The following is a 12,960-nucleotide window of genomic DNA, read 5'->3' on the forward strand; positions in this document are numbered from 1 at the left end:
TGTCCCGTTTTCATTGTCCTTTTCGACATTTAATCGGTTTTGGTTCGGAAATAAACTATGTTTTGTTTTTCTGTATATTCGTCATTGGTTATTTATTGGTATGTAGACATAACAATTGGTTATTGCTTATGTAGACATCTGGGGTGCTTCTGAAATATTTACCACAAATAGCTATTGTAATGGTGAACACGTTAATAAAAATTTTTCTTGGAGGATAGATCCGGTTATCTCAATTTTTGATCCGAATATTCCGACATTAAAACGGATTTTTGAACCGGTTTTAAGTAACCGATTAAACTTATATGTATACCGTTAAAAAGCATATAGAGCTGTCAATCAAATTAAATTAATTCGCTTCTGAAAACTTTGTTAGTTGTAGTTCTAGGACAAAAAAACCGATTTCTTAAACCGTTTTTAAGGAAAAATATCAGTACGCGCAAATATGGAGATCAAAGGCTGGGGGCGAAAAATTCTTTTTGGCGATGAAAGTCGATGAAGATAATATTACAAACCCGGAAGGATATTCATGCCGTAGGTCAAACTTCTGAGTTATGGCGCGATCAAATTTCGTTAGTTTTTTTGTCATGTAGAATTCATTTCGCCATAAATCAGAAGTTTGACCTACGGCATGAATATCCTTCCGGGTTTGTAATATTATCTTCATCGACTTTCATCGCCAAAAAGAATTTTTCGCTCCCAGCCTTTGATCTCCATATTTGCGCGTACTGATATTTTTCCTTAAAAACGGTTTAAGAAATCGGTTTTTTTGTCCTAGAACTACAACTAACAAAGTTTTCAGAAGCGAATTAATTTAATTTGATTGACAGCTCTATATGCTTTTTAACGGTATACATATAAGTTTAATCGGTTACTTAAAACCGGTTCAAAAATCCGTTTTAATGTCGGAATATTCGGATCAAAAATTGAGATAACCGGATCTATCCTCCAAGAAAAATTTTTATTAACGTGTTCTCCATTACAATAGCTATTTGTGGTAAATATTTCAGAAGCACCCCAGATGTCTACATAAGCAATAACCAATTGTTATGTCTACATACCAATAAATAACCAATGACGAATATACAGAAAAACAAAACATAGTTTATTTCCGAACCAAAACCGATTAAATGTCGAAAAAGACAATGAAAACGGGACAAAATCGATTAGCTGTCAAAGAGAACCGTACCTAAAATCTTCTGAACAACATTTTTGTAGAATATTTGGATGCTGAAAAATCTCATCTTGTGGTACTTTCACTACGGTTCAAGAAATAAAGGACGAAAAGGACATGAAAGGCATTGAGTTAGAAGAATGAAATGTTCCACAAAAAGATTCGCCAATCGATTTGACTGAAGACATGTCACCTCAAAACGAAACTACAATAACGCTAAACAGAGATATGGAGCTATTTTCCCAACTATTATAAGGAAAAAATCAAAAACTTCATCGCGCTATATCTCAGAAACTTGACCTATGGCGAAAATTTCCTTTTGGGTTCTTAGTATTCTTATCAAGGGCTTTCATCTTCAAAAGAAATTTTCCACCCCCCAGACTTTGAGTTCCATTTTGTGTCACAGTGTTATTTGTGTAAAACAAAAATATTATTGCGATTGAATTCAATGGAGAATTTTCATAATGCGTGTTTCCTCCGCTCTCCATTTAATCCAAGCTGAACTGTTCTTACTTAATCTGCTAATTGGGCTTGTATATTGTCTTCCCATCATTTCGACATGTACTCTAACAGCACTAAATTGGAAAATTTTCTTCTCGTGAGTTACCGCAAAAATGTTCGCAAATTAAATATTTTTTATTTTATATTAACAAATTTTTGGAAATGTTTACACGCTTTTTTTCTTTTGGATGAATTTGTGTTTTTATGGATATACTAACCGAATTGCTTATTAGGGACCCCTAAGCAAGTTATAATAAAATGTAACGAACAGATTGCCTTATTTACGACTCCGTTTAAACTGCATCCGGATACTGTTAAAATGTGACAAATAGATGCGATTCTTTGGATTGCATGCAAATGCGGTTGTAATGTGAGGAATGGAGTGCCTTTTACACGACCCAGTTTGAAGTGTAGCCAGATGCTGGTAAAATGTGAGGAATTGAAGTCCCTTTTTCCCGACTCCGTTGAACTGCATCCGGATGTTGTTAAAATGTGACAAATGGATGTGATTCTTTGGATTGCATCCAAATGGGCTTAAATGTGAGGAATGGAGAGTGCATTTTTCACGACTCCGTTTGAACTGCATCAAAACATGCCGTGAAAGAACTAGTCCACATTGCACTACTTCCAATTTATTTTACTGGTAAAGACACAATAGCCATCTCTATTGGATCGAAGGAATTGTTTTAAATGCTGATGAAAAGATCGGATCTTCCATGACTTCCTTTGAACCAATGCGAAAGATCCTATGAAATCATGGCACGCATAAAACACTTCCTTAAATTTTTGCTGGGTAGATTAATACGTCATTCCGATGACTCGGAGTGTACAAACGAAAAATGTAATTTGGTTAATTAATATTTTAAATATCATAGAAAGATGGCATAATTTTAGTATGTTATTTATTAAAGTTTTTCATTAAAGTATTCATGAAATCTATTTGCTAATTGTATTAATTTTCTTTGTATTAATAACGTTTCTGTTTTTTTTCTTTTCCATAGGTATGCAAAAACTTTTCGAAACCCTACCATTGTTCTTGGGCCCATATACGGTAGACATAATAACAGCTCTCAGTTCGATTGGCACTCGAATTAAAGCACAAAATAATGACAAAGATCAAAGATCGAGCACAACTTTACAAAAAATTAATTTAATTTGGTCAAAAATATCAACGGACATACCATTACGTATTCTTGTTCCCTCTTGTGACAAGGCCTATGCCAAGCTAATGACAACAAAGAATTTTGCTGATATAAGTGTGTTGATGAAACTTTTGCATCAAGGTATTACACATGCACAAAACAAGGACTTGGTGGCAGTACATACAGAATTAACTACACTATTTATGCAAACTTTAGAATTCCGTTTGGTTCTAAAAGATGCAAATCTGGAAGTCGATGTTATTACCAACACCGAGACCACAATCGTAGAAGCCTTTGTTGCTTGGGTATTAAAACTTTCGGAAAGTTCCTTTAGGCCCCTGTATCACAAACTCTACAATTGGGCTTTCCAACATGATCAGCCTGAAAAAGAAACTATGCTAACATATTTCCTGTTGACACAGAAAATAGGAGAATCCCTGAAGTCCTTGTTTGTTCTCTTTGCCAGCGAATTTGTAGAAGATGCTGCCCGCTTATTAGATGAATGTAATTCAATCAAAACCGAAATACAAAGCGCTGACGAATATTTAATCACTCAACTGCTTAAGGCCATATTAAGCACATTGTACAATATATTCCTTTATGATAGCAAGGAATTTGTAAATACCCAACGTTTTGAATATCTAATGCCCGCAATTGTTGATCAATTGGAGAATCGTTTAGTATTGGAAGATGAAAATCTCCAAGCAGTGCTTAGTCAATGCATATCTCAACTGGCTGTTGATGTATCTAGCGACGTGATGTGGAAACAACTAAACTATCAGGTCCTTCTTAAAACCCGAACAACTGTCCCAGAAGTCCGTATATTTGCCTTCAATTGTTGTGTTGAAATTGCACGCAAACTGGGAGAAGATTTTACGCCTCTACTGCCCGAAACTGTACCATTCGTTTCAGAATTGTTTGAAGACGAAAATCCTCGAGTGGAGAAGAATACCAGAAAGTCGGTACAGGAATTGGAAGTTATTTTAGGTGAATCATTACAAAAATATTTGTAATTAATCTTTTAATGAATTTTTAAAACCTTTTATGTTTTTTTAAATAAACTTCAGTTATAAAATTTAATCTGTTGTATTAATATAAAATATTACAAAATTATGGATAATCGTAGTTTTCACTTTGCATAGTCTCGTCACTATGTGATAGTCTGGGAAATGGGCTAAATTCCAAACGTAATGATTTCGAACATCCCCATTTAGTGGCTTCTTTGCACGCAATATCCAAATAGACCGTGAATAGATCATTAGGCCATTTTGTTGGCCATTCAAATTGTTGTTCATTGAGATCGAGACAAGATTGAAATAATGTGCGGATTTTCTTTGTCCCATGTACAGTAAATGTGAACAAAGTATGTGGTATACGTTTACCGGTACTAGTATCGTTGCCGAATACATATAGTTCGCTTGGACATTCCCAGACACGTCTGCAAAAAATATTGGAATTTTAATTATTGTACAATAATACGATTGAAATTATAATCGAGCGGTCAAACATCGAGTTGACTTGGTAGTAAGTAGATATATAATGTTAAAAATAACTTACATATATCATTTCTAATCAAATAAAAATATCAACTATGACAGCGTCTCTACGACATTTACGTCTACGAATATGCCAAACCTTAGAAGGGTTATAATTCTTTATAACTTAAAAACTTAATTTTGTGGTAAAAATAATCTACATTAGACTGAACCAAGAAAAAAAAACCCAAAATATTTTTTTGGAACTTCTACCTTTTAATGTTTTTCCATTTGATCCAAAAACTTTATATGTACGTACAAAATTTTATGGCGATCGGTTAACGTTAACCTGTGCCACCCGAGCGATCTTTGTTTCCGTAGTAATTTGTATGGGGCCAAAGGTGCATTCTCTAAAGGCTGCAATTTGGCCAATCGATTAAAAACTTTACCAGTTCATTGTTGAGGCTAAAAAGACGAATTCTACAAAATGTTTGTAGAATTCGTTTTTTAGCCACAACAATGAAATGTTAAAATTTGTTCTTCGATTGTAAAATAATTGTGGCATGCCGAGCGATTTCCCGAAAATTTGCTTACAAAGTACTATGGAAATAAATATCGGTCAGGCGGCACGGGTTATCGGTTACCGATCATCATACATTTTTGTAGAAATAGTTTTTTAGCCACAAGGTTAATAAAGATTGTACCATAATTGCGGCCTTCAGAGAATTTTCGTGAAAATTCACCTTTGGCCCCATACAAATTACTATGGAAACAAAGATCGCTCGGGTGGCACGGGTTAACGTTAACCGATCGCCATAAGATTTCATATATTGTCGCCCTAATCTTCTATATATATAAAATAGAAAAATGTTTGTACGTTTGCTTGTTTGTAATTTATGGACTCTAAAAGCGCTTAACCGATCTTCCTTAAAATTTGAGGGTATATTGCAACATCCCCCGAAAGTAAAATAGCCTATATGAATTTTTGGAATTCCGTGTCGATCTGGAGATATAGCCTCAGGATCGGAGATACCTCCAAAAAATGTAGATTTTGTATGCTGATATCTAACGAACGGTTACAGATACAGTCTCCAAATTTGGTCTAGAAATAAATTTGCCAAACTATATTGAAATCGGTTCAGATTTGTATATATATATATATATATATATATTATATTTTCGGCCAATTTCATGTATTTTATGCACTAAACATGCTATGTATGTCCAATTTCCATGAAATTTGGAATGTGTGACGAAATTTGGTCTAGAAATAAGAAATAGGGCTAGATTTGGATATAGCTCCCATATATATATTCGGCCGATTTTTTGTATTTGATGCACCAAGCACGCTATTTATGTCAAAATTCAATGAAATTTGAAAGGTATGACGGAATTTTGTCAGAAATAAGGGGCCTAATTATGTGATTCGATTCGATTGTGAATTTAATCGTGAATAAGTTTTCGACACGAGAAAAAAACGGCATGATAAGACTCAATCGAAATCGTTGATCGAATGTTTCGAGAGTAACCGGTAATCGAACTATGTGTTCTTCAGGGAATGTTATGAAGGTAGATGTCAAAAAAATGTGTTTATTTCAAAGCAAAAACTAAAAAACAAAATTATGGATGAAAAATGTAAATATTTGTGGAATTTTTTGAACAATACATTGAATAATAATTTCGGAATGAAGTTGTGCTAAGAAAATATGAAAATTAGTAATGTTTGCAAAATTGTTTTGACATTCTTGTTACAGTTTGCTAATACATCTACCTTAATAATTCTCTCACAAAATAAATGAGAGAATTTGGTGGGTGTTTTGACTTAGCCTCTCTGAGAGAGTATTTCCTTTGGTAAACAACGGGGGATGAACTGTTTAAAATGCACTTTATTAAAAGTTGTTCACCTATAAAATGAAGGCTATTAATATTAAATAATTTTTTGTTTTGCAGAAATTCATATTTTTTCAACTTGTATTTTAACGACTGCAAACACTAATTTTTGGTTAATGATAGCATGCATATGTATTTATTTTAATTCAAATTTTATCACAATTTCTCAAAACGACTGAAAAGGACTTTTCCCAATTTCTCTTGTTATTTTGTGTAAAAAATGCTCACAATTATTTACTAATATCATTTTTCCTCTATAAACTGTCAATAAACAACAATTTTTTACATTTTAAACAAAAATACAATAAGAAATCTTTCATTTCGTTTATTTACGATAGGCCATTTTGCTACGAGAAATTACTCGCAAATTTATGCTCAATTTCTCGATAATTTTACTCGATAACGAATGTTGTCATCCCAACTTTGAGTACTCGGGTCGAAACAACTCGATATCGAATCACGTAATTAGGCCCAAGTATGCCAAATTATATTGAAATCGGTTCAGATGTGGATGTAGCTCCCATATACAGTGACACAGAAAAGTATACATACATCCTACAAAAATGCAGTTTAGGCTAAATCGTTGGGGTTTTTACAGCAACAAGTGCACTGCGTGGCTCCTTGGTGACAAGCACAAAATTAGTTTCATATTGCAAATCTTGAGACCCTAGAAAGCTTTGGAGTTGTTATTGAGCAAAATATTCCTTCCTGGCCGTCGATTAATACACGTTTTTCCTTAAAATTTCTCAGGAAGTTCCGCGAAATTCCTGGCGCAAATTACATACAAAAGGTGTTGAATTGCCTTGTAATATGGTCCGATACAATCCTTGGGCATCAATTGACTCAGAAATGTACAATTATACGAAACGTTTCGCCACTATAGTGACGGTAATGATCATAATACGAAAACGACATTGTTCACAGTACAAATTTCATGCTTTTTTGGTAGTGCTTATATTTTGTTGCTTTGGAAGCTTTGGGAACAGGTTTGTAACAAAATATTTCACATTTCTGATTCAATTAATGAACAAGGATTGTTTCGGACCATATTGCAAGGTAATTCAATGCCTTTTGTATGTAATTTGCGCCAGGAATTACGCGGAATATATTAACTTCCTGAGAAATTTGAGGAAAAACGTGTATTAATCGACGTCCAGGAAGGAATATTTTGCTCAATAACAACTCCAAAGCTTTCTAGGGTCTCAAGATTTGCAATATGAAACTAATTTTGTGCTTTTTATACCCTCCACCATATGGAGAGTATAATTAAATTTGTCATTCCGTTTGTAACACATCGAAATATTCGTCGGAGACCCTATAAAGTATATCGTCTGCTCCGTCGGAAAAGGTCGTAAGTCCACTTTTTTGGAAATCGCGTTTTTGTTACAGGATGGTAGTACAAGTCAAAACACGTCGTATGATACAAAGAAAATGGTAGCATGTCGCGTTTTTCTATATGTTTTGCCCTTGTCGGAAAAGGTCGAAGTCCACAAAACGTATAAATTTGAGTACGAAAAGGTCGTAAGTCCACAAGAAAATGGAAACTTTAAAATAATACTACAGCTAATGTAGTTCAGATATTATGTTTAACGTCATCCATGGTTGGGGTACAATGTAAAGAACTAGCCTACACCTTTGGATGATAATCGGATGATATTTGGCGGAGCTGTGGACCAAACTTTTGAACAAAAATCTGATAATTTCTATATTGCAACGAAAATTTACATTTGAAATCTATTTTCCCCTATAAGCGAACTGATTATGAAAGATGGACTTCTGGTATTTTCATTGATACAAATTAGGATGCTGTATGTGTTCAAATACCTCATATGTTGAAAAATTTGTAAAAAAAAAATCAAAATTTATACTGTTTTTACTGTCGTATATCTTACATAACTTTATCAACTGCTAATTTGTGGTTTCTCTAGGGACATTTATTCACATAACGAGATTAGTTTGTATTCTGAATTCAATAAAGTAATAGCTTCTAACGGACGGGTAAGTGCAATGTTTATATTATTAAATGATTCTAAAATAATAATTGATTGAAATGTTATTAAACTAAGAAGGCATCACGGTTCTTGCTAACAAAGAGCAGTATGAATTTGGAATGGAATTAGACGATTGTGTCATGGGTCTAGTTCCCTATGGTTTTCACGGTGATTCTGAAAGCTCTGATGATAAACTTCCTTAACGCAGGAAGGCATTACATGCTGAAGATTCTACATGGTTTGCAGACAAAAACAAAAGATGCAGTGAGTTGGGGCAGAAATACTTGGGAAGACAAAAAGGACACTATTTGGGATTACAATGTAGCTAAGAAACCACGTACCACGGAATTAATCATGAAATTTAATTGAAGGAAAAGGTCGTAAGGCAAAAATACAAGGTCATAAGTACAACGTGTCATGTTTTATATTAAATATTAGCCGAACCGGTCCACGTTACAGGTAACAGTTTATGTTACCTTTTCTTATGTCAATTAAATTTTTTTGCATCGCAAATTAGTTGGGATATTCAAGTGAATATCAATAACTAGTAAGAACTTCGTTAAATTCGGCCAGACCGAACTTCTTATACCCTCCACCATGAGTTGTATTGAATTTTACTTCAACTAGTTTCCTTTCGTTTATGAAGCAGACTAAATGCGTTTTTTAAAAAATAGGACCTGCCCCCACCCCCTCCGAAATTCAAAAAATATAAAGCGTATTTTCACCTCGGTTGTTTCTTGTATATTCTCTGAAATTTTCAAAAAACATCGGTTTAGCCGTTTTTGAGTCTATGCGGAACATACAAACATACACACATTTTCTTTTATATATTAGATTTCACACAAAAGTTTTCTTCCATTAAACGCGCTAATAATTATCTCATCACCATGTTAAATTGCAAGCTTATTCTCTGTCTTAAACTCAAATCATTCTTAAAATTTCGCTTCGTCGGAATATTACTGCGATCTACAGAACAGCTACAAAGTCGGGTAAAAATTGTGGGTTTGGTCCATTTCACACCTTTCGATCATAACCAACATCTAAAGGGGTCACTTCTGGTCGGAATCCGACCTCTCCACAAAATTTCGTGACGATCGGTCCAAAATTGAGGCCTGGAGTTTTATTACAATTGTTAATAGTTGGACGGAAGCACATAGCTAGATCGCTTTATCTCGTCAGATATGAAAAAATGGCAAGGGGAGGGGGTCTACGGCGAATACTTCGCGATGTTACACGAATATTGGACAAAACAACCTTATAATACCCTTTCCACATTGTTTTGTAAAGTATAAATATTTTATTTTAAAAACGTCCGTAAATTGTAGGAAAAGGTCGTAAGTCCCTACAAAAATACAAAATTGTACAAGGAAAAGGTCGTAAGTCCAAAGACATCCAATTATCTCCCAAACGCAACGGAATTTTATCAAACAAAGTACACCCAGCAAAAATACTCATTACAAATTGGCCTACTTTCTCATTATTTTAACACGGGCATGTCATTGGGAGTAAGTACTTATTTGTTGGCACTTAAAAGTAAATACATAATTACTTAAATAAGTAGTTACGACTTGAAGTAACCAGGGAGTAACTACTTATTTATCTACTTTTTAGTGGCCAAAAAGTAAATACTTACTCCCTATGACATGCCCATGTTAAAATAATGAGAAAGTAGGCCAATTTGTAATGAGTATTTTTGCTGGGCAGGTATTGAAGCGGAATAAATAAACGAAAAATACTGCCTTTACCACCATAATAAAATCTTTAATACAGAAAGCGCTGTAATGTTTTTTCTTCCTGCTGAAAAATTTATTGAAAGGGACTTACGACCTTTTCCGACGGAGCAGACGATATATATTATTGATCAGCATAAAATTCTATGTCGATTTGACCATGTCCGTCCGTCCGTCTGTCTGTCTGTTGAAATCAAGATACAGCTCGCAATTTTAAAGATAGAGAGTCAAAATTTGGTACAGAAGTTTTTATTACTTGCAGGATGGTTGGTATTGAAAATGGGATATATCGGTCCACGTTTTGATATAGCCCCCATAGAACGGTACCTCCCGATTTTCGGTATTTTTAAGGTTTTAGCTTCATTATCCTACCAAAATGGCTGAAATTGGGTACGTAGTCTTCTTTAGGGGTATAAAACTTTCCTCCAGCATTTTGTCGGTATCGGTTCACACCTTCATATAGCCCCCATAGAACGGTACCTCCCGATGTTCGGTATTTTGAAGGTTTTTGCTTCTTTATCGTATCAAAATGGCTGAAATTTGGTACGTAGTCTTCTTTAGGGGTAAAAAACTTTTCTCCAGAATTTTGTCGGTATCGGTCCACACCTTCATATATCCCCCATAGAACGGTACCTCCCGATTTTCGGTATTTTTCAGGTTTTAGCCTCATTATCCTACCAAAATGGCTGAAATTTGGTACGTAGTCTTCTTTAGGGGTATAAAACTTTCCCCCAGAATTTTGTCGGTATCGGTCCACACCTTCATATAGCCCCCATAGAACGGTACCTCCCGATTTTCGGTATCTTGAAGGTTTCAGATTCATTATCACACCGAAATGGCTGAAATTTGGTACTTAGTCTACGTTGGTGGTATAAAACTTTCCCCCAGAATTTTGTCGGTATTGGTCCATGCCTTCATATAGCCCCCATAGAACGGTGCCTCTCGATTTTCGGTATTTTGAACGTTGTGGCCTCAATATTCAACCGAAATGGCTGAAATTTGGTATTTAGACTTCGTTGGGGTACTCAAACTTCCCCTTTAAATTTGTCGGTATAGGTCCACGCCTTCATATAGCCCTATGGAAAGGCACCTCCCGATTTTTCGTATTTTGAAGGTTGTGTCTTCAATATTCCACCAAAATGGCTGAAATTTGTTATTTAGTCTTCAATATGATATAAAACTGTGCGCCAGAAATATGTCTGTACAGGTCCACGCTTTAATATTGCCCCATTTCTGACTAAAATTCGTCGGTATAGGTCCACGTTTCGTTTGCTGAAATTTTCATACACGAAAGGAAACTAATTATTCCATTTTACTTCAATACAACTTGTGGTGGAGGGTATAACAAGTTCGGCCCGGCCGAACTTAACGCCGTTCTTACTTGTTATAAAGTACAATACCTAAAAACGCAAAGAATTAAGCAAGGGTCAGGTTTAATGAGCTATACAAGAAGTCCGACCTTAAATAACTGCATTAAACCCCCAAAAAATATTTGTTTTCTCTAAAATATATCTCAGACACCCAGAGACATTCGCCAAAACTAAAAATATATAAATTTTGCTACTAATTCCATAAATTTTACGATAATACTCGTATTTCCTTGGGATGTATGTATACTTTTCTGTGTTGTGAAAATTTAATTTCTTTAATTGTATTAAATATACGTATTAGATTAAAATAAATTTGTGTAATTATGGTTATTTTGTCACCAAGGAGCCACACAGTGCACTTGTTGCTGTAAAAAACCCAACGATTTAGCGTTAACTGCATTTTTGTAGGGTGTATGTATACTTTTCTGTGTCACTGTATATTTTCGTCGATTTCATGCACCATACACAGCACTGAACGCTTTCGTATCTTATGTTCATTAAAGCATTAGTTAGTTATTCCTTTATATTTTTATATTTTATCCTTTATATTTTAGCGGAACGCAACAGGTTTAGCTAGTGTACATATACAAACAGTTGGAACTTACTTGAATGCTTTGCCCGTTATATTAGCTATTAGCATTTCCGTGAGTATAACCAATAAATGATTTTTGCAAAATTCGTCTGGTGTACGATGCTTTGAATTCCACAGCATACCTAGCCAGGGACCTTCCAATTCAATAACAACCCGCCAGTGTGAAGGCATATCGGTGGATGATATAATGACACATCTATCAAAAGACTTTTAGGAAAGGCGCGAATTAAAATAAACTCTAAATTACAACTGAACTTATTTCGAACCTTGAAAAATCGCATCATCGTTAAGTTGTTCAAAAGTCTGGATTTTTGAGACATAGGATCGCCAATTTTGTCCTCAATTATATTATAGAAATGTATTAAGAACTTTCTCACAAGATTAATTTGAGGGCCAAATGGGTTTTTGTATGAACTACGCAACATTGGTAAAATACAACCACAGAAAACAGACTCAAATCCAGAATGCACATAAACTTCTGTGGCTTGACGTATGCTCTATAAAATAAATGATTTAAAATTAATAAAATTACATACATACATACGTACATTTTATATGCGTTGTATTAATACCCTTAGAACTGCACTTCCGTAACTGTTGGGATCGGCAGCAACCTCTTTGGTAAAGGATTTTTCAAATTCATGTCTGATATAGAGATCATCAATGTCTCTAAGGCGTCTTGATGTTTCACGTATTCGGTTATGGTGCCAAATATTGACATACCCAAAAATTGTTTCCAAAATTTCTGGTGGTAAATCACAAATGTTCGGAGATTTCTTTCCACCATTGAATTTATGATTAAGATCCAATCGTGGCTTTTTGCATCTTAATTTAGACATGGTTATAAATGTTCGTTATAAATTTTCAAAAATAAAAAAAAACAAAATTTTTCAAAATATTTGAATTAAAGTAGAAAATATGATAAGCAGTTTTACTTTTACTACTATGGTCAAGGCAATGTTTATTTATACACATCCCTACATTTGGAAGATTGTTTTTTTTTTCAAAATCACATTGCGGATTCTTTTTAGAGTCCTTTTGGTGATCAAAAACTGATTAAGTCGCTTGTAAGATCAGTAGTGCGATTCTCTAATACAT

General features: G+C 34.4%; 2 protein-coding genes across 2 annotated transcripts in view; one reads left to right on the forward strand and one right to left on the reverse strand.

The window, feature by feature from the left end:
- Positions 1–3,894, forward strand: part of l(2)k09022 (HEAT repeat containing 1 homolog l(2)k09022) — a 20,641-nt gene extending 16,747 nt beyond the window's left edge. Inside the window, exon 4 of the mRNA XM_073968158.1 lies at positions 2,674–3,894. Coding sequence (XP_073824259.1) covers positions 2,674–3,827 — 1,154 coding nt within the window. The 3' untranslated portion in view covers positions 3,828–3,894. The remainder of the gene's footprint in view (positions 1–2,673) is intronic.
- LOC141394186 (uncharacterized) lies at positions 3,882–12,746 on the reverse strand. Its single transcript, XM_073968159.1, has 4 exons — positions 12,435–12,746; positions 12,129–12,359; positions 11,876–12,069; positions 3,882–4,252 (listed from the first exon to the last, which is right to left on the reverse strand). Exons 1-4 carry the CDS (start codon positions 12,699–12,701, stop codon positions 3,925–3,927), a joined length of 1,020 nt encoding a protein of 339 aa, XP_073824260.1. The 5' UTR covers positions 12,702–12,746; the 3' UTR covers positions 3,882–3,924.
- Positions 12,747–12,960: the final 214 nt, after the last annotated feature.

The sequence above is a fragment of the Musca autumnalis genome, unplaced genomic scaffold (assembly GCF_047663935.1).
Source record: "Musca autumnalis isolate F117 unplaced genomic scaffold, ASM4766393v1 scaffold_2, whole genome shotgun sequence".
Lineage (NCBI taxonomy): Eukaryota > Metazoa > Arthropoda > Insecta > Diptera > Muscidae > Musca > Musca autumnalis.

Coding starts and splice junctions, on each gene's coding strand:
- LOC141394186 (XM_073968159.1), bottom strand. CDS start 12,701: ATGTCTAAATTAAGATGCAAAAAGCCACGATTGGATCTTAATCATAAA. Junction 12,360..12,434: donor ACGGAAGTGCAGTTCTAAGG/GTATTAATACAA, acceptor TTTATTTTATAG/AGCATACGTCAAGCCACAGA. Junction 12,070..12,128: donor CGATGATGCGATTTTTCAAG/GTTCGAAATAAG, acceptor CTTTCCTAAAAG/TCTTTTGATAGATGTGTCAT.